Source organism: Crocuta crocuta, unplaced genomic scaffold (genome assembly GCF_008692635.1).
Source record: "Crocuta crocuta isolate KB4526 unplaced genomic scaffold, BGI_CrCroc_1.0 scaffold1097, whole genome shotgun sequence".
NCBI lineage: Eukaryota > Metazoa > Chordata > Mammalia > Carnivora > Hyaenidae > Crocuta > Crocuta crocuta.
Window position 1 is genome coordinate 119222 of NW_027532638.1, and position 20530 is coordinate 139751.

The window sequence follows — 20530 nt, forward strand, 5'->3', positions numbered from 1 at the left end:
GATGGCTCGCACGAAGCAGACGGCGCGCAAGTCGACGGGCGGCAAGGCCCCGCGCAAGCAGCTGGCCACCAAGGCGGCCCGCAAGAGCGCGCCGGCCACGGGCGGCGTCAAGAAGCCGCACCGCTACCGGCCCGGCACGGTGGCCCTGCGCGAGATCCGCCGCTACCAGAAGTCCACCGAGCTGCTCATCCGCAAGCTGCCGTTCCAGCGGCTGGTGCGCGAGATCGCGCAGGACTTCAAGACCGACCTGCGCTTCCAGAGCTCGGCCGTCATGGCGCTGCAGGAGGCGTGCGAGGCCTACCTGGTGGGGCTCTTCGAGGACACCAACCTGTGCGCCATCCACGCCAAGCGCGTCACCATCATGCCCAAGGACATCCAGCTGGCGCGCCGCATCCGCGGCGAGCGGGCCTAGAGCTTCGTTCTTCGCGCTCCCTTCCCCAAAGGCTCTTTTCAGAGCCCCTCCATTGTCACCAGGAAGGAGCTGTTAAGCTTCTGGAGAATATAGCGAAACCTCGGGAACAATTTGGGGAGGTGTTCAACAGCGCCTGTGCCACACTGGCTCTGTACCTCTTTGGAGAAGGTGGTGTTCGGTGTGGTGAACCGAAAGGTTTCGCACTGGCTCACTCCTGCGTGCTCTGCACCAAGGAGCCGTCTCTGAATATCTTTAAGGCATCCAGCCATGTTAGAAATTAGCTTCTCTGTGCTACGTGAGTCATTGAGGGAGGCCTCCAAATTGAGGAAAGTCAAGTTCAGGTTTCTGGACTTTTGTGCAATTGGCCAAGACCCTTTTACTTTCGCCAAATGACCCCAGTATTTCTACATCAGAAATGTGCCTCTTTGCATCAATGACTCGGCACTGAACGCATATTCCTCTTAAGTGCTTAACGATTTAATGTAATGTTTGACAAGAATAGGCTCTTGGGTTTTGCCCATGTGATGGTGGAAAACAGGTAGACGATGAGCTACCTACTCTGACCTGTAGGCTGTCCTCGTTGCCAGAAGCTCTAAAACAAGTATTCGCCCTCCTGGTAATAGTGTGCTTCTCAGTATGAAGTTGTCTTGTGACAATTGTTTTCTTGTTTGTGTCTTTTTTAAAAGGAATCCGGTGGGATTCAATCTCCAATATTTTCAAGTTACTGGTTTCCACACAAAATGTGTTTCCTAACACCTTTGTCATGTCTCTTAACTTTGTCCAATTATTTTAAACTTCTGGTCCAAGTCTTTGCTTTTCACATATGACTATAATTGCTCTATTTGCTTCTTTTGATTTCAAATCCTAACTCCATGGGGTCGCAGTTTTTCTCCGGACTGCTCTCAGACTGGTCACCTATATGGGCCTTATATTTCCCCTATTTTGGAGTTTGCCCTTCCAGGGAGGCTTACTTTCCAGGCTTTTTGGAAGGGCTCCTAAAGCTTTTTGGAATATCTGGGAATTGACAACAAAGACCATTCTGACCAATGGGGCCAGAATCCTTTTACAGAGGAGTTTAGGAATTCTGTAGTGACTTTTAGTTTTAGAGACTGCTTGATGCTACCTCCTCTTTACAAAATTCAAAGATTGTTTTCTTCCCATTCCTTTGAGGATTTTCCCATCATAATAGAGCTGAGGCCATATTCTGGTAGAGCTGTGGTCCAGGTTCAAACCTCAGAACTGCCAATTACTAGCCATATAACCTCTGGCAAATTACTCATCCTTTTCTATGGGTCTCAGTTTGTACAGCTGTAAAATGTGGCAAACAAAACAAAACTGTAGAGCCTTCTTAGATCAGTTCCTGGCACTTAGTGCATGCTCGGTGAATGTTAGCCCTTAGTATTATGCCTTTCTCCTGCCCCTTAAGCATAGAGATTTCCCCCACCATAGATCTGAAAGTTTTGTGGTTGAAACAGTGGGAAATGCTTGCTCAAAACATTTTTCTTGGTAAGATCCTTTCTTTGGTTCTTGATGGGCATTGTTCTGAAAGGCAGGCTTGCAGCAATATCCCATAATCTGTGTCTATGTAGAGGAGTCCAAAACATAACAAAATGGCCAGATAGCAAACATTCTGGGCTTTGCGGGCCAAATATGGTCTCTGGCATCTTTTTCCCCTAACACAATTAAAAAGTATAAAAAGCACTCCTAACTTGAGAGCCAGAGAAAACAGGACACTGTCCAGATGTGGCCTTAAGTTACCTATAGGTTCAACTCCAGGAGTTCTTTGGAGAGAAATATGTTGGCCAGTTTAAACTTCCCTACAGATTTTCACAGGGAAGAACCAGGTGAATGCTGATGGAAGCAGAGATTCTAATCATCATTAGATCTCCCTTATCATCCAGACAAGTCACAAAATACCATCTATTTCCCACCCCACCCTCCTCCCAAATGAAGAGCAAATGTATCCACCCTCCATTCGGACCTCAAGGTTCCTGCCTCAGTTCTCTTGGATGCTAATGTATCCCTAAATTCTTCTGAACCTCTATACTTTGAAGTCCCTCAATTCCCAACCCACCCTTCTCATCACAGTCGATAGTCAACTATTTCTCTGAAATACAGGTCTGTCTTTGCTCAAAAACCCCACATTGGTGTCTCCTGGCTGCTTAAAAAGAGGGTATTCGTGACAGTGCAATTTATTAAATGTCGATGAAGATACGGGGTTTGAATGAGAGCATGGGGAAGAGCACCTGGGAAGCCAGACACAACCCATGTCATCCACAGTCTGTGCTTTTGAGGATTATTGGGACCCCTTGAATTTTTTCAGCAGGTTTGAACTTTTCCTAAAGCACCTTATCTGGGCAAAGCACTTTTTGTATCTATTACCATGGATTTGCCTAGTACTAAAGGGAGAAAGCATCTCGATCAAAACACACCCAATTTAAGTTTGAATTTGAATCCAGGTCATTGAATCCTGAAGGTGAAGCCATTTGCTTCCTCCCCTGCAAGGCAGACAGACGTCATTCTGGATACTGAACTTTTCCAAGCTGCAAAAGACATTCTCTAAAGATATTGGCACCTGCAAACTCCTAGGAAGCAGAACTGGTTTTGAAAGCAGGGTCTATGCGGTGAATTTGGGGCTGCAGGCAGTCGCCTGCGCAGCCCCTGTGTTACTTGCTACAGTTAGAAACAACGTTTATGCCCAAGCCAAGGAAGCCTGGGACTTTTCTCTTGCAGAAAATCAAAGGCCGAACCTAGGGACAAAGCTTTTTTTAAAATGTCCACTTGATAGTTAGTAGAAACTTTTTGCAACTTGCAACAAACTAGCACAATGCCTTAAACCCGGTGGATTCACGTGAAAAGCTGAAAAGATTTTTTAAAATATCTTTCCTGTGTTGCCTGTGACTCATGAAAACACAAACCAGCATGGGAACCTGGAGGCTGCTTTCTTCCTTTAGAGCTTCAAAGTGTCAAATTGTGTAGAATTATTTTCAGCATTTAATCAAATTTGGAGGGCTAACAAACACAGTTGGGAAGTCCAACCGCGAAGGGCGCTGCCTGAGGGCAGTGGATTGGACGCTCCACCAATCACAGAGCGGCACCGGCTTATATAAGCCCCTGGCCGGAGTCAGGCAGCATTGCAAGACTTGCTCTTTGGATTTTGAGTCTCTCTTTCTCTAGCAGTTCCTGCCTTTGGCCATGTCGGAAACCGCGCCTGCCGAGACGGCTGCCCCCGCGCCGGTGGAGAAGTCCCCTGCCAAGAAGAAGGCGACCAAGAAGGCCGCGGGCGGTGGCGCGGCGAAGCGCAAGGCGTCCGGGCCCCCGGTGTCCGAGCTCATCACCAAGGCGGTCGCAGCCTCCAAGGAGCGCAACGGCCTCTCGCTGGCCGCGCTCAAGAAGGCGCTGGCGGCCGCCGGCTACGACGTGGAGAAGAACAACAGCCGCATCAAGCTGGGCCTCAAGAGCCTGGTGAGCAAGGGCACCCTGGTGCAGACCAAGGGCACCGGCGCCTCGGACTCCTTCAAGCTCAACAAGAAGGCGGCCTCCGGGGAGGCCAAGCCCAAAGCCAAGAAGGCGGGCGCGGCCAAGCCCAAGAAGCCATCCGGTGCCACCCCCAAGAAGCCGAAGAAGGCTGCGGCCGCGAAGAAGGCGGTGAAGAAGACTCCCAAGAAGGCCAAGAAGCCGGCAGCTGCCGGGGTCAAGAAGGTGGCCAAGAGCCCCAAGAAGGCCAAGGCCGCCGCCAAGCCCAAGAAGGCGGCTAAGAGCCCGGCCAAGCCCAAGGCTGTGAAGCCCAAGGCAGCCAAGCCCAAAGCCGCCAAGCCCAAGGCAGCTAAGCCTAAGGCTGCAAAGGCGAAGAAAGCGGCCCCCAAAAAGAAGTAGGAAGTTGGCCTTTAAAAAGGCTGCGCAACCCCAAAGGCTCTTTTCAGAGCCACCCAGAGATTTCTGAAAACAGCTGTGCGCTCAGTTTTAATTCTCCCGTATTCGCGCATACTGCGGTCAAGTTCTACCCGCATCTGCTACGCTTCCCCTTGGCTGTGTTTCCTCCCAGGATTAGTTACATACGTGGTTTTCACAACAAGTGTTTAGGCACGCAATTCAAACGGGCCCGCGCAATATTCCTATTGGTTAAACCCTTGCGTTATGTATGCGCTGCGTAGAACTTGGTGACTTCAGCCCAGTTGACCACATGTAAGACTCCATGACTCTCCGGTTCGGTTAAGGGGCCTAATTCAAACTGTCCCGGCTCTTTTCCGGAGATTAGTGGGTGGCTCTTAAAAGAGCCTTTGGTTTACATGGGAGTGCCGCTGTGGCAAGCTACTCCACGATCTCACTTGCCCTTGGCCTTGTGGTGGCTCTCGGTCTTCTTGGGCAGCAGCACGGCCTGGATGTTGGGCAGGACGCCGCCCTGCGCGATGGTGACGCGGCCCAGCAGCTTGTTGAGCTCCTCGTCGTTGCGGATGGCCAGCTGCAGGTGGCGCGGGATGATGCGCGTCTTCTTGTTGTCGCGCGCCGCGTTGCCCGCCAGCTCCAGGATCTCGGCCGTCAGGTACTCGAGCACGGCCGCCAGGTACACGGGCGCGCCGGCCCCGACCCGCTCGGCGTAGTTGCCCTTGCGCAGCAGGCGGTGCACGCGGCCCACCGGGAACTGCAGCCCGGCCCGCGACGAGCGCGTCTTGGCCTTGGCGCGCGCCTTGCCGCCCTGCTTCCCGCGTCCGGACATGACGCTAGGAAACCGCCAAGAACTCGTATGTGGGTAGGATTAGGCACGGTTTCACTTTTTATAGTCGTCACTCGGCGCCAAAATTAAGCTGCCCCGTTGGCTCACATTTCAAGTTTACTTAAGCCAATGGAATCCTGGCTTTTGAAATACACTTATTTTGATTGGATACAACTCATGATGCGGTCCTGAATGTATCACCAATTAGACACCTGATTTGTTGAATTCCCTTCTTCGGGCGAGAAGCGGTGGACGACGAGAACCCGAAGGCCCTCAGTTACTCCCCAGCCCCTCGGCGGGCAGTGGGGCCGCCCCCGTCCTGCGCGGCCAGGCCGGCCGGGCAGAGGCAGCCGTGCGTAAAAAGGCACGTAGCGCCTCCCACTCGCTTTCTCTTCTTCTCAGTCGCGTCTGCAGCGACTCTCGCCTGCGCCCGGCAGCCGTGCTCCGCGGAGGCGGCGACCAAGGCCCCGAGGGCGGCCAGACGCGCAGGCCCCGGAGGCCCCCAGCACGGTGCCAGCCGCCGCGAGGGTGGCGGGCGGGCCCCGAAGGCTTTCCGTCAGGGCCGTCCCCGCTTTCCAGAGAGCTCGTGCTCGTTGAGTCCGCGTCTAGAGGTAGGCAGGTGCAGTGTTCAGTCTGAAGGTTTTGGTCCGCGCCTCCTCGTTTGTGCAAAAGCTGCATGTTGCTTTTTTGTTTCCAGTAAGACCTAAGCTGTTTTGCTTTGTTTCGTTTCATTCTCACAAACATCAGACAGCCCAAAATAGCTTTAGTGTGAGCATTTCACTTACCATCCAAGTTCTGACGCTGAGAATCACCTGCTCAGATAATTAGTGAGAAAACTTTAAATTATGGTGGAAAGGGGCGCCGGGGTGGCTCAGGCAGTTAAGCGACCGACTTCGGCTCAGGTCATGATCTCACGGTTTCGGGGGTTCGAGCCCCGCGTCGGGCTCTGTGCGGACAGCTCAGCCTGGAGCGTGTCTTCAGGTTCTGTGTCTGCCTCTTTCTCTGACCCTCTCCTGCTCACGGGCGCGCGCTCTCTCTCTCAAAAAATAAATAAAACATTTTAAAAAAATTAAAAAATAAAAGAATGGCATTGTTTTTACATTTTGTAAATATCTTTAATTTCTGGATTAGTAGAAGACGAAGACAGCTGGATTCCTGCATGGTATTTGTTTCTTCATTTAATCTATTGCAATGTGATTGTCAAGTGAAAATAAGAGTGGAATGCTTAAGTTTTCAGGGTTATTACACAAATAAATTTAGCCTCACACACCCACCAAAAGAGTCTCAGAGACTCTCATGGGTCCTCAGACCATATTTTGAAAATCACTGACTTTAGGACAAAAAGACATTTCATTTATTTATTTAATAACCATCGTGTTGCTGGTAGCACTGGGGATGCCCTTGGCAGGAGCTGATACACAGGACAAGTTAAGAATGCCTTGTGAATCGGTCTGCATTCCAAATGATGACTGGTCATTAAAATGAAATTTGCTTTTCTGAAATGAAATTTCAGCTCTTTTTTGAGCCTTGACTATAACATTTTCTTTCTTTCTTTCTTTTTTCTAACTAGGCTACACGCCCAATGCGGGGCTTCAACTCACAAACTGAGATTGAGTCACAAGCTGTACCAACTGAGCGAGCCAGGTGCCCTTGTATAATTTTAATTCTCAAACTCTCAAACTATTTAAACATGGTTCTGTCATACTTTCTTGCCTACCCTCTTTTTACTGCTACTGTTAGTCCCAATGTCTAACATCATCCTTACCTTCAGTCAGTAATGTCTTCGACCCATTAACTCACAACTTGTAATCAGTACCCCTTCAAGGACTTTTGGTTCATGAAGAGAGACCAAAATCTCCATTCTAGGGCTTCTGGTAGGTGGGTAGCTCTCTGTGATCATGGGTACACCTGCCTAACTCTGGAAGCTGAAGAACACTTCGGTGCCAGATGCTGTTTTCAAAGGCCAAGTGCCTATTACACTTTGCTCTGACAGTCCTCTATCTTGGCCCCAAATAATTTTTTTTAATCTAACTCACTTTACTTTCTGAGCTAATAGCTTCATTCGTCTCTGCCAATATAAGACATCACCTTATCAAAGTCAATTTACCAGATTTGGGTGGGTTCTCAATTTAAATAATAAGTTTTAAGAAACAATATAATTAAAAATTTCAGAAAGCACACAATGCACTCCTATCCAGGTATGGATTAAAAGAATACTCATGGGGCGCCTGGGTGGCTCAGTTGGTTAAGTGTCTAACTTTGGCTCAGGTCATGATCTCACAGTCTACAGGTTTGAGCCCAGCATTGGGCCCTGCGCTGACAGCTCAGAGCCTGGAGCTGCTTCAGATTCTGTGTGTGTGTGTGTGTGTGTGTGTGTGTCTTGTGCTCTCTCTCTCTCTCACTCTCAGAAATAAACAAACATAAAAAAGTCCTCATAATACATTAGTAATTTTATTATTCCACCTTGAGCTTCTGGAAGAACTAATAGTCTACAGAATCCACACGGGGGCGCTCTCAGTGTGCCCTCTTTTTGCGTGTGTACCTCTAAATAGTTCTCCCAGAATTCATCTGTACACCACTTATTTCAAAAGAATATGGAATTTTAATTTTTCTAACACTCTTACCCCAAGAGAGTACTAAAAGAATAAGTGGTAATGGACTGTCCAGTTTCTGATTATTCCATTAATTCCACTAAGTACAATAAAAAGAAAAACGCATAAAAATATATGTATAATGCTACCCCTCAAATTTGAGTGGAAGAATTTTATATAATTCCATATTCTCAAAATAGTTTCACAAGAGCCAATTGGTAAAAAACGCTAGTATATTTGGATTATACCATGTTTTATGTGCAAGTCCATATTCATATCATATGTACATGTTTCTAATATTAATTGGGGCATACTTCACACTTGTTTTTTTGTACACAAATGCAAGGACTTTTGAAAGTGATCGTTATTGAACATTTTTGTGTAACACTTGAATATTTGCATGAAAAATCCATGTCTGTATTCTCAATTTTATGTTTGGTATTATTTTCACAATTAAAGCAGATGTGATATAAAAAGTCATTTTATGTTTTTAATGTTTCTTTATTTTGAGAGAGAAAGAGTGCGTACACGTACACATGAGTGGGGGAGGAGCAGAGAGACAGACAGACAGACAATCCCAAGTAGGCTCCATGCTGAGCATAGAACCCTACACAGGGCCGCATCTCACAAACCATGAGATCATGATCTGAGCCCAAATCAAGAGTCAGACACTTAACCAACTGAGCCACCCAGATGCCCCAAAAGTCATTTTAAAAAAAATTTAAAAACCCTTCATGTATTAGTGGATATTTTTCTTCATTCTAAGCATCTCAGGAAATCTGGGAATTATTTTTTGTCCACGTTTTGTTATAACAGTGCATTAAAATTTTTCTTTTTAAAGTCACCTCTAGTATAAAAATTCAGACATTTGAAATTTTAAATCATCTAGCAAAAATATTATAATATGGTTTCCAAAAAGAAGTCTGAAGCTATACAACTGAGTCTCAGGCAAAGGTTCAGACTAGTTTCTCCTTTCGTCCGTCTCTAGACCATTGCTTTTGAGAGATTTCCCATGGCTGGTCAGTCATTTGTTTCCTCGCATATTGTAAATTAAGCACATTAAGTTATCTATATGTTTTCATAGGCACTTCGAACAGATGGGAAATTTTGCCTCAAAGGATCGACTGGCAGAATGCTATATTTTTCTGTCCTTGAGTGACAAGCTTTTAAATATATAAGAAATATGTAAACAGCTCTGTTACTTTATCTTTGACTTTTTGCTTAAAACAATTTTTTAACATTTATGTTTATTTTTGAGACAGAAAGAGAGAGACAGAGACCAAGGGGGGAGGGGCAGAGAGAGAAGGAGACACAGAATCCAAAGTGGGCTCCAGGCTCTGGCCTGTCCGCACAGAGCCTGATGCAGGGCCCGAACCCACAAACTGGGAGATCGCGACCTGAGCCGAAGTTGGACACTCAACCGACCGAGCCACCCAGGTGCCCCTTGAAGTCCATAGTTTACAATAAGTTCACTCTCACTGGATAATGGTGTGTATCCATCATTATGGCATCACAGAGTGTTTTCACTGCCATAAAAATCCCTGTGCCCCATGTATTCATCCCTCCCTCCCTTCAACCCCTGGAAACCAATGATCTCTTTACTATCTTTGTAATTTTGTCTTTTCCAGAATGCCGTGTGACTTCTTTCACTTAGTAACATGCATTTAAGATTCCTCCATGTTTTTTCATGGCTCCACAGCTCATTTCCTTTTAGCACTGAACGATAGCATTGTCTGGATATACTGGTTTATTTCTCCATTCACTTACCAAAGGACATCTTGGTTACCTCCAAGTTTTGACAGTTCTGAATAAAGCTAATATATACATCTGAATGCAAGTCTTGTGTGGACATAAGTTTTCAACTCCTTTGGGTCGTAGATCACCAAAGAAAATGATTGCAAGATTATATGGAAAGAGTATATATAGTTTTGTAAGAATTGACCAAACTCTCTTCCAGGTTGGAAGACACTTTTCCATTTTGCATTCCCACGAGGAGTGAATGAGGATTCATCTCGCTCTACAACCTCGCCAGCATTTGGTGATTTGAGTAGTTCCAGATTTTGATCTTTCTAAATGGTATGTGGTGATATTATCTTTGCCTTTGATTTTTTTTAAGTTTTTACTTATTTATTTAGAGCGTATAAATGGGGGAGGGGCAGAGAGAGAGGTAGAGAGAGAATCCCAAGCAAGCTCTGCGGTATCGGCAGAGTCCAACTCGGGGCTCGAACTCATAAACCATGAGGGCATGACCAGAACTGAAACCAAGAGTCGGCCGCTCAAGCAATTGAACCACCTGGGTACCCTTAATTTTTGTTTTTTATAGTGATGGTAATCTATAATGTTACTTCATTGTTATTTTTTTAACTTTTAAATTTTTTTAAATGTTTTTATTTATTTCTGAGAGAGAGAGAGAGAGAGACAGCATGAGCAGGGGAGGGCCAGAGATAGAGGGAAACACAGAATCGGAAAGCAGGCTCCAGGCTCTGAGCTAGCTGTCAGCACAGAGCCCGATGTGGGGGCTCAAACCCACTAACCCTGAGATCATGACCTGGGCGGAAGTCAGAGGCTTAACCGACTGAGCCTCCCAGGCTGCCCCATTGTTATTTATTTTTAAATAAATAACCAACTGAACCACTCAGGCTCCCCTCAGATTTTTTTTTGGTTTTAAGTCTCTGCTTGGGATGGATTCTCTCTCTCACTCTCTGCCTCTCCCCTGCTCGCATGCTCTCTCTCAAAATAAGTAAATAAACTGAAAAACAAAACCATGATCACTGTCCTAAAGGACATAGACCACGATATACAACCACTGAAGGAGTTTATACATGATATATCTGATTCTCCAATCAGGATCTGGTGGGCTGCGATCTCCGGGAGATGGAACAGAACAGGCAAATTCGCCAAAGCAAACACCAACATCCAGGGCTCAAGCCACATGGTCCCAAGTGTAACTAGCCTGGATTCATTTGTGCGGAAAGAGAAACATTGTTCTGCAAAGGGTTATTAACGAGGCAAGTGATGTTTTAGAGGGAATCTCTCTGGCGGAAGTGTGCGGAGAAGACGGGAGTGAAGAGTCAGATGCTCAGCCGACTGAGCCACCAGGCGCCCCTGATGATGTTTTTTTGGAATCACCTGTTTCTCCAAGGACGCACTCAATAACGATTGACCCCCTTCCTCCCAAGGGGGACCCTGTGCCCCCCAAGACACACACAGTTGTTCTCATTTCTTTCCTTCGAGGATCGTACATGTCAGTGAAGAGGCCAAGAAAACAGCTCCGAGGTTTGGTCCCAGCAGCGCGGCTTCCGAGCGGGTCCTCGCGCCGCAAGGGGAGGCCTTCAGCGTCCCCGACGGACAACGGAGGGCGCTCGCCACCCGCCGGGCGCAGCTGGGGGCCGGAGGGAGGCTTCTGAGGCCCCGCAGGGGGGGGGCTGCTGCAAAGGCCCGCGCGGGGCGTGCTGTGGGGAGTCCATTCCCTCCGGATCGCCAAGCCTCTGCGTTTCAAGGAGAGTTGAGTCCCGTTATGTTCTTAAGGTCAAGAGCAATAGAGGAGCTCGGGTATCACGGTGGACCCCGCGCAGGCGGACCCCGCCGGTATTTCAACGTCCCGCTTGCTATTTCTCTTCGGGCTGAAACCCAATGTCAATGTCAATGTCAGTGCTGCCCCCTCCGCTCTGAGCCGGGGGGCTGGCGCGCCCGCAGACACAAAGCTGCCCTGAGCGGTAGCAGCTGGACACGATTCCGGGGTTACTGACCCTTTGCCTCTAACAGCTGTCCGCCTCCTCACGTGTCCGTTCGGCTGGACACGTGGACCGACTGGCTTCCCCAGGGCGGAGTCTCTCCACGCGCTCTCCACCGGATGTGTCAGCCCTGCCCACTGTTTCTGGGGGTACCCGGCACTGTCGGAAGACCCCCAGCTGCTCTCACCTTTAACATTTCCGTTCTGTAGCCTCTGCCGTGAGAGTCACCAGTGTCCGCATTCCCGCAGAGCAGTGATGGCCCTGAGGGAGCCTGCGAACAAGGGGGCAGGCTGGTTTTAGGCGTCCCAGTGACTGGGGGGAGGCGCACCCCTGACACAAGGAGAGGACTGGCTGCTGGATGTCCCACGAAGACCTGAGTCAGGTACACGGGACTTCCAAGTGTCTGTAGGTCAGTCTGAAGGTGCAGGACCTGTGAGTCAAACCTAGAGCCAGGAAGCTCAAGGTCTTCGCCCGCATGTGTTTGTGTGTATTTCGGGGGGCGCTGAAGTTTCCAAGAAATGGAGATTGTGTTTTGTTCCTTTCACATGCACGTGTCCCCCAAGAATTATTGGTGTTTGCAAAAACAAAAGTCACATCACTGAGAGTACGTCTCTTTTCGGTGTTTAAACACCTGAGTCAACCTACATACAAGGTCTGTGGCTCCAGGATGATTCCGCACAAAAGTTCTGTGAGGACCACCTGTGTGTCAACCTGACTGGGCCGTGTGTTACCCAGATACTCAATCAGACATTATTCTGGGTGTTTCTGTCGGGGGGATTTTGGATGACAGTGACGTTTAAATTGGTAGACTTAAGGGACGCCTGGGTGGCTCAGTAGGTTAAGTGTTTCGGCTCAAGTCATGATCTCTCAGTTCATGAGTTCAAGCCCCATGTTGGGCTCTGTGCTGACAGCTGAGAGCCTAGAACCTGCTTCAGATTGTGTCTCCCTCTCTCTCTGCCCCTTCCCCGCTCAGTCTCTGTCCGTCTCTCTCTCAAACATGATAATAAAACATTAGAAACATTAAAAATAAATTGGTGGACTTAGTCTGTAAAACAGATTGTTCTCCCTACTGTGGGTGGGCCTCGTTCAATCAGTTGAAATCAGGAATGGAATGAAAGGGCTGTCCCGCCCTTGAATAAGAATTACTCCTCTGGCTGCTTTTGAGCTGGGATGTTGGCTTCCTCCTGCCTTTGGACTCAGACTGAACCATGGGCTCTGCCTGGGTGTCAAACCTGCTGGTCCTCAGGCCGGAACCACATGGGCTCCCTGGGTCTCCCAGTTCCTGACTCGCCCTGCGGATCTCTCCCTTGTCAGCCTCCCCACCCACACCAGCCGGTTCCTTATAAGAAATGTCATAATACATATACACATCCATCCTATAGGTTTTACTTCTCACTAGTACACGTGCAAATACCCACCTACTTCCCTATGTGTTTTTGTGTAGGACGCAAGCATTTATGTTGAAGTCATTTCCTTTGTCGTTGAAATAACTGTCTCTTATTTCATTTTCATTTTATATAATAGTTATCGTGTTTTTGTGACCTTTAGAAATTATGCAAGCATTTTAGTATCATTACCTAAGAATTTAACTTTTAGGCTGGAAATAGGTGCCACTAAAAATATTAGATATGAAAGGGGCACCTGGGGAATGACACATATGAGAGTCACTGCTTTTCATAAATTAACTCCAAGAAATGTAACCTGGTTATCAAGCTACACAAGCACAGGCCTCACAGCATGTGAGCCATAAGCACAGCTCACGACCCCTTCTGCCCCTCCCCCGGCTGCAGCAGCCCTGGCCTGACATGTAGAGGTCCTCCCCAGGGGCGCCTGGGTGGCTCAGTCCATTCAGTGTCCGACTTTGGCTCAGGTCATGATCTCATGGTTTGTGAGTTCAAGCCCTGTATGGAGCTCTCTGCTCTCAACACAGAGCCTGCTTCACATCTTCTGTTCCCCTCTCTTTCTTTCTTTTAAGTTTGTTTAATGTTTACTTATTTATTTGGAGAGAGAGAGAGAGAGAGAGAGTGAGCACGAGCAGGATAGGGGCAGAAGGAGAGGAAGACAGAAACCCAAGCAGGCTCCATGCTGTCAGCACAGAGCACGATGTGGGGCTCAGACTCATGACTGTGAGATCATGACCTGAGCTGAAATCAAGAGTCAGGTGCTTAACGGACAAAGCCACCCAGGTGCCCCTGCCCCCCTCTCTTTCTGCCTTGCTCGCACTTTTTCAAAAACAAAACATTTATATATATAGGGTTCTCCCCAAATGAATATCCTTGGGATTCCAGTGTTCCCTTACAGCTTTTCATAATTTCTCCCTCAAAATGATGTAAGCACAACCCTTTGGCTGAGGCACTTATTTTCTTCTTCCTTCTTTGGTGGAATTTTGCACACCTGCAGGGGTGGGGTCCTCGTCCCGAAGCCCACGTCGCATCGTCCCCAGCACTGGGCTTTGAACCTGTCAGGCCCTCGATCCACTCGTGTTAGGCTGAAGCAGTTCTAGTCGGGACCTGGGAATACTTACATGTATGTTAAACTCTATAGGAGTTGAGAGAAAGTTCTTTTCCTTACTCACGTCTGGAAAATAATTTCCTTGTGCGTTTTGTTAATTTGTTTTTTAATGCCGCATGTCTGCTTTACTCATGAAACCTCCCGATAGGCTGATTAAGTCACAACATCAGAAAAGGTGAGCCTCTGAAACAGAAGCTAAATCGAAGTTAAAAGCAGTTAGGAAGTGGCCGGAGCTCCCGGGGGCTCAGTCGGTTGAGTGTCTGATTTGGTTTCGGCTCAGGTCAGGATCTCACTGTTCCAGACGCGAGTTGGGCTCCGAGATGTCAGTGCGGAGCCTGCTTGGGATTCTCTCTCTCTGCCCCTTCCCCACTTGCATGCTCTTTTTCTCTCAAAATAAATAAATAAACTTAAAAAAATAAATGAACCTTAAAAGAAAAGGTATTAGGAAGCAGATAGACTAGTCATCTTCAGAAATAATACACCTCTGAGGTGGCCTGGACAGTTGTGGGTGATGAGATGCAGGTGTTTTCCACACCTAGGAATCTACCATGTACCTTCAGGTAAGTTGTGCCCAAATTAATGTCATGTGCCCAATACATGTCCTAACTGAAGGCTGGGAAACTGCATGAAATCTAGAAAGCAGTAAAAAAAATTTTTTTTTTAATTTTTAAAAATTTGAACAAAGGGGTTAAGCTTTGGTCAGGACACTTTGTTCAACATGGAAGGAAGTTTTCAGTGAGGAAAACGTGAATTTCTCTGGGCTGGACAAAGGCCATTTGTAGGTCATGTAACTTGGGAAAAAGCCTCTCCTTTAGGATAAGATTCTCTTATCTGTTTTTATGTTCCAATCTGTTCCTTTGTGTTCTAAAAATTGTTCTTTAGGGAAAAAATGAAAAAACTATTATTTGGGGCACATATGTGGATTACTGAAGGTACCAGCCAGTCTGGTAGAAGACAGTGAAGTGACATTTGGATTTGGATGAGCTCAAGTCAATTTCCCAAGACTGATCAGCGATGCCTTAAATTAATCAAGATACTTCGAAAACAACGGGTTAGATGCCTGGATCACCAAAGTGCAAATAACCCACAAAATCTAGCATTGAGTTCTTTCATTATTTTTCTCTCAGGAATTTAAACTTTCTAAATCCTGGAGTGTAATGGACCCGCTGTGTAAACCGTGTATTGAGAGACCACGGATTCCTTCCGCGTGCCCTGTCCGCTCTGCAGATCTCAGAACCCCTCCCCGTAGTCTTCAAAACACCTATCCTGCTGACAGTTGCCTGTACCTACACCTGTGTCCGTATCTATGTCATCCACACCTGCTCCGCACACATTCTCCAGGCCCAAGGTGCACGTGCTAAGCTAACTTAGTCCCTCTAAATCCTCTCCTCTTCCCTACCCTGGGTTTTATCTGCTGATTCCCTCATTCTTATAAAACACAGAAATACCAGAATTTACTGCCAATTTTCTGCATTAATGGGTTAATGGACAGGATCAAAGGCATATGTGGTCTGGAAAGTAGTGATTAAAATAACCAACTGTATGGTAAATTTACTGTCGCCAACTATCTTTTTGTTTCTTTTTTTTTTCATGTTTACTTATTTTTGAGACTGACAGAGTGTGAGTGGGGGAAGGGCAGAGAGAGAGACGCACACAGAATCTGAAGCCCAGCGTAGGGCTGAAACCCATGAACCACGAGATCATGACCTGAGCCAAAGTCGGACGCTTAACCAACTGAGCCCCCCAGGCGCCCCTGTCATGAAGTATCTTGAAGGAGGATGGAAGGAGAAATGATACATAAATTTCAAAGGTACTTCTTTCCTGACAGAGCAAAGGAAGGAACATACACATATACATATACACGAATACATCAAACATGTACAAAATACGCACACACGCGCACACACACACGTACACACTGTACACAGGTCGATCAGAGAGCTGTCCCAAAGGTTTTGAGAAGCTGAGTAAACAGGAAGCTTACAAGAGCTGCAGGTGGCTTCTGACTGAACTGTAGCCCACATCCTGAGTGTCCTCAATTCATGGGCCTCTTCAGTGGCCTGTCAGTCCTTTTCTTCTCCTCCCTCAAAGAAAGTAATTCTAGCTACAGAAACACTGTACCGTGTGAAATTCTCATTTATAGGATTTCCTCTAGGACACACAAGATGATGCTTGGACCTTGCTTTTTATGCAAGGTTCTTGCCCTACTGTATTTTTCAGTACAGTACTTGCTACAGAAAGGGAGTATGTGTAACATACATCTTGAGTGTGAAACAAGCTGTACCAAACACGCACGATGGAATTTCTCTCACTAAATCTGGAATGTTGGTAATGACTTACCTCCCTCAGTCACTGAGGTGTGCACTTCCTGATAGTTAAAAACTTGTTCATGAAGCTCTTAAAGTTTTTTGAATCCTACACTTACCTGTGCTTCTATACCTGCTTAAATATTAATTTATTTTTAAGTGTTATAAAGTGGAATCATATAGGAACCTTTTGAGATTTAGATTTCTGAAATTCAAGAGACACTACCGTGTATTTTCATTTTTTCTGGCGATGTGGACTCCTAGTGGGTGAATGTGCCTCAATATATTCTTTTTGTCATTTTGGCCATGAATATGTAGTCACATCTAGAATTTTACTATCAAGAATAGAGCTCGCTGGGGCCCCTGGGTGGCTCAGTCAGTTAAGTGTCCGACTTCAGCTCAGGTCATGATCTCACGGTTTGTGGGTTCGAGCCCCGCGTCGGGCTCTGTGCTGACAGCTCAGAGCCTGGAGCCTGCTTCGGATTCTGTGTCTCCCTCTCTCTCTGCCCCTCCCCTGCTTGTGCTCCGTCTCTCAAAAATAAACATTAAAACATTAATTGTAAATATGCCATTCCTAAGGGCTTAAAGCCGAGAAAAGGATTTAGACTCCCTGAACAGGGGGTGAAGGAACAGGGCTTCTCTGAGTTTTCCCATCTTTTTTTCAAACGTCTTCCCACAGGAACATAAAATGCAAGGCGCACGGAGAAAGAAAACATGGAATAGATTCTCCGACAGGAAAGGCAGGAAACAGAACCCAGTCCCTCCCCTAAAGAGGAATTTCAACCAGAGAAACAAGGGAGTCAGTCAAGTGGCAGTTTCTCCCGCCAAGCCACACTGCCCAGATTCACCGCAGAGGACAGACTCACAGAGGGCAGCCGGCGGTTAAGTTCAAACTGCGCGCGCTGCGCCCTGGTTGGCTCCCCTGCCCGACGTGGCCACCGAGGAGCGGGATCTTCCATTTGCTTCCGCGGCCTTTCTAACTCGGCGGGTGGCGATCCCAAACTCGGCGGAGCAGAACCGGCCCCATCCCGAAAAGAAACATGAAGGAATAAAAGGATGTGTGCGCTTCTCAGGGCGTCCTCGGGGTGCACCTGAGAACTAAGGACTGAGGGATCGAGGCTTTGTGACAATGGAACCTCCTGCCAGGCTGACGTGTTCAAAGGTGACCAGGTTTTGTTCTGGAGACAAAGGGTGCTTACTTTCCCTAGGTTTGTCTAATCACCAACGCGATCCTTCCTTACCGAAACCCACAGAAATACGTCTCCCGCGTTATTTCAACTTGCCATGCTCTATAGTTAATTTCTAGCGAGATGGAAACATGGATTCAGATACGGTTCCTTTAAAGAAAACAAAGGCCCCATGTAGGTAAGTGCCAGTTCCCTTTAGAAGACTGAGTGGCTCTGAAAAGAGCCTTTGGGGTGTGGGCCGAGCCTTACCGATTGCTCTGCAGCCGGCGGGCTCACTTGGCGCTGGTGTACTTGGTGACGGCCTTGGTGCCCTCGGACACGGCGTGCTTGGCCAGCTCGCCGGGCAGCAGCAGGCGCACGGCCGTCTGGATCTCCCGGGACGTGATGGTCGAGCGCTTGTTGTAATGCGCCAGGCGCGACGCCTCGCCCGCGATGCGCTCGAAGATGTCGTTGACGAACGAGTTCATGATGCCCATGGCCTTGGACGAGATGCCCGTGTCGGGGTGCACCTGCTTCAGCACCTTGTACACGTACACCGAGTAGCTCTCCTTGCGGCTGCGCTTGCGCTTCTTGCCGTCCTTCTTCTGCGCCTTGGTCACCGCCTTCTTGGAGCCCTTCTTCGGGGCCGGGGCGGACTTGGCTGGTTCAGGCATGGCCTCTCTAGGACTTGAAAACAGGAAGAATGGGTAGGAGGCTCTAAGTGTCCTCTTTATCCACAGCTTCTTAAACAAAGGAGGCAGTGAACGAAATCCTGTAGCTAATTGGCGACTTCTGCAAACGTCACATATTAATTTCCTTCAATCAATGTAACTGTATTTGGAAACCAGCATCCCATTGGTTAAAGCGTAATTGTTATTTTAGCCAATGGGACAATTTTCTTTTTGCGCCCATTAGAGACTATAAATAGGGTAGCTTTTGCTGAGGCCATTCTGACCCTACCCAGGTCTTTGCCCTTTTCTCTGTCATGTCTGGACGCGGAAAGCAAGGCGGCAAGGCGCGCGCCAAGGCCAAGACGCGCTCGTCGCGGGCCGGGCTGCAGTTCCCGGTGGGCCGCGTGCACCGCCTGCTGCGCAAGGGCAACTACGCCGAGCGGGTCGGGGCCGGCGCGCCCGTGTACCTGGCGGCCGTGCTCGAGTACCTGACGGCCGAGATCCTGGAGCTGGCGGGCAACGCGGCGCGCGACAACAAGAAGACGCGCATCATCCCGCGCCCCCTGCAGCTGGCCATCCGCAACGACGAGGAGCTCAACAAGCTGCTGGGCCGCGTCACCATCGCGCAGGGCGGCGTCCTGCCCAACATCCAGGCCGTGCTGCTGCCCAAGAAGACCGAGAGCCACCACAAGGCCAAGGGCAAGTAGAAATATGGCCTAGCTTGCAGCTCAAACCTGTCCAAACCAAAAGGCTCTTTTTAGAGCCACCCACTTAATCAAGAAAAAGAGCTGTGCCTTCATGTTCCATTGGCATAGCAGGTGTTGAATAGTGACAATCCTGTAAAAAGAATAAAGACGCTTGGCTAAGGTATTTATAGATCTGTCAATTGACCCAGGATTCCTTGACTTAAGTCACCTTGCCAGAAAAACAGCACCTTTGCTTTAAGGAGCCCATGAGAGCAAAACCTATTCCACAGGTTCGAATATCCATGTGGAACCCAAACTTAGCATCTTATGACTGGCTTGTCCTCTCTTCTAATTCAGTTGAATCTTCCTGAATGGGATTCCGCCCCTCCTCAATGGTCCTATGTTAGTTCTGCAGAGTGGTAGACTTCTTGTTCCAAGTAGCTTCAGGCAAAGGATGCATTTCATAATTATACCCACAGACGAAGTCAAGACCGTATGGAATTACATCCAGGAGACCATGCATCCTAGCAACAAGCTTGAGATGTGGACGCTGGAAGTCAGATATTTAACCTATTGGCACCCAGTGCATCCTAATGCTGCCTATTCTGGCTGCTCTCGGCCACGAGCACACCCTCTTTGCCATGGCACCAGCTAGGGAGCATCTTCGATTCCTCTCCTATATACACATCAGCTCATGCTTACTTTTTCCTCACAAATATGTTTTAATAAAATTAAGTTTCTAGGCCATTTCTAGTCTGTGCGCATAAATTTATTTCCTGGGTCTCTTGTAGGATTTGTATGTCCTGGCGTGAAATCTGAACTGTAGTCACAGGAAAGACCCCCTAGAATCGGTGACCACAGCAATCCCAGATAAGGGGCAAATGTTACCTTTAAATACGTTTCTTTTGGACTTCCGATTATATGATGTCAGAGCACCTGTGGGTGCTCCCTCTCTCTTAAAGAGTCACCTGCATTAATTGAACTTGTAAATTTTAAACACCTATTTCTCTTAGCATTAGAAATGACAAGTAGAATAAGTAATACAGCTCCAAGGAAGGCCTATGAGTTTTTTCCATTTTTAATAATAAAATATGCTGTTTTAATTATTGATGTGAATTTTGTGACAGGGTTAAGAACAAATCTAGCACAAGCCACTTTGACCTGTGGATTATTTTGACCTGAGGACAATTCAGCCCAAAATACTCAGGGAGAGCTCCCCTTCTACTGCCCACAGGATTGTGGCTCTGTCTGGTCCTGGGAGAGAACTATCACCAGAAGTAACTATGAAGTGTGAGCTAGGTGTGGCGAGCTCAGGGGAGCTCGGGGCGCCCCTTCAGATTTCTCCCTGTGTCTCCTTGTCTCCACAATGCCTGGCTACGTTTGTTTAGTGAACATTTCCTCTCCCCATCTTCCCATGAACTGTCTTCCCTTTGAAGCCCAGACCTCTGCCCTCTTACCCAGAGAATTCAAGCCTCAACTGCCTGAGTGTAGGAGAGGCTCTCCTGTCTTAATGAGACTCCTGTCTCGTACAAAAGTAAACGTTTTTGTCTTGTTAATCTGTCCAATGTCGACTTAATTGTTAGACCAGCCAAAGAACCTAGATGGAAAGAAAGGACAAGTTTTTTCCACCCTTTACAGATGAAATTACTAGTAATGGCTTTCTTGCATTGTCTGGATTTCTCACAAGAACCTCTACATTGTTAAATTGTTACTAAAATTATGTTATTGGTGTGGTTTTG

At 47.6% G+C, this 20530-nt stretch overlaps 5 protein-coding genes and 1 long non-coding RNA gene across 6 annotated transcripts; 4 read left to right on the forward strand and 2 right to left on the reverse strand.

Annotated features, from left to right (window-relative positions):
- Position 1: 1 nt before the first annotated feature.
- Positions 2-979, forward strand: LOC144245268 (histone H3.1). Its single transcript, XM_077780685.1, has one exon. The coding sequence runs from the start codon at positions 2-4 to the stop codon at positions 410-412; it is 411 nt and encodes a 136-aa protein (XP_077636811.1). The 3' UTR covers positions 413-979.
- Positions 980-3580: 2601 nt separating this feature from the next.
- H1-5 (H1.5 linker histone, cluster member) lies at positions 3581-4288 on the forward strand. The gene has a single exon (XM_077780687.1). The coding sequence runs from the start codon at positions 3608-3610 to the stop codon at positions 4286-4288; it is 681 nt and encodes a 226-aa protein (XP_077636813.1). The 5' UTR covers positions 3581-3607.
- A 225-nt stretch (positions 4289-4513) lies between these two features.
- Positions 4514-5129, reverse strand: LOC144245262 (histone H2A type 1-E). Its single transcript, XM_077780680.1, has one exon. It carries the CDS (start codon positions 5127-5129, stop codon positions 4737-4739), a length of 393 nt encoding a protein of 130 aa, XP_077636806.1. The 3' UTR covers positions 4514-4736.
- Positions 5130-5387: 258 nt separating this feature from the next.
- LOC144245277 (uncharacterized) lies at positions 5388-15491 on the forward strand. Its single transcript, XR_013339221.1, has 4 exons — positions 5388-5737; positions 6697-6770; positions 9675-9793; positions 15090-15491. It is a non-coding gene; the product is annotated as an uncharacterized LOC144245277 (long non-coding RNA).
- A 1479-nt stretch (positions 15492-16970) lies between these two features.
- LOC144245276 (histone H2B type 1-K) lies at positions 16971-18139 on the reverse strand. The gene has a single exon (XM_077780692.1). The coding sequence runs from the start codon at positions 18106-18108 to the stop codon at positions 17728-17730; it is 381 nt and encodes a 126-aa protein (XP_077636818.1). The 5' UTR covers positions 18109-18139; the 3' UTR covers positions 16971-17727.
- Positions 18066-19538, forward strand: LOC144245275 (histone H2A type 1-E-like). The gene has a single exon (XM_077780691.1). It carries the CDS (start codon positions 18420-18422, stop codon positions 18810-18812), a length of 393 nt encoding a protein of 130 aa, XP_077636817.1. The 5' UTR covers positions 18066-18419; the 3' UTR covers positions 18813-19538.
- The last annotated feature ends 992 nt before the right edge of the window (positions 19539-20530 follow it).

Excerpts from the sequence above, each read along its gene's own strand:
- H1-5 (XM_077780687.1), top strand. The coding sequence starts at position 3,608 with ATGTCGGAAACCGCGCCTGCCGAGACGGCTGCCCCCGCGCCGGTGGAG.
- LOC144245262 (XM_077780680.1), bottom strand. The coding sequence starts at position 5,129 with ATGTCCGGACGCGGGAAGCAGGGCGGCAAGGCGCGCGCCAAGGCCAAG.
- LOC144245276 (XM_077780692.1), bottom strand. The coding sequence starts at position 18,108 with ATGCCTGAACCAGCCAAGTCCGCCCCGGCCCCGAAGAAGGGCTCCAAG.
- LOC144245268 (XM_077780685.1), top strand. The coding sequence starts at position 2 with ATGGCTCGCACGAAGCAGACGGCGCGCAAGTCGACGGGCGGCAAGGCC.
- LOC144245275 (XM_077780691.1), top strand. The coding sequence starts at position 18,420 with ATGTCTGGACGCGGAAAGCAAGGCGGCAAGGCGCGCGCCAAGGCCAAG.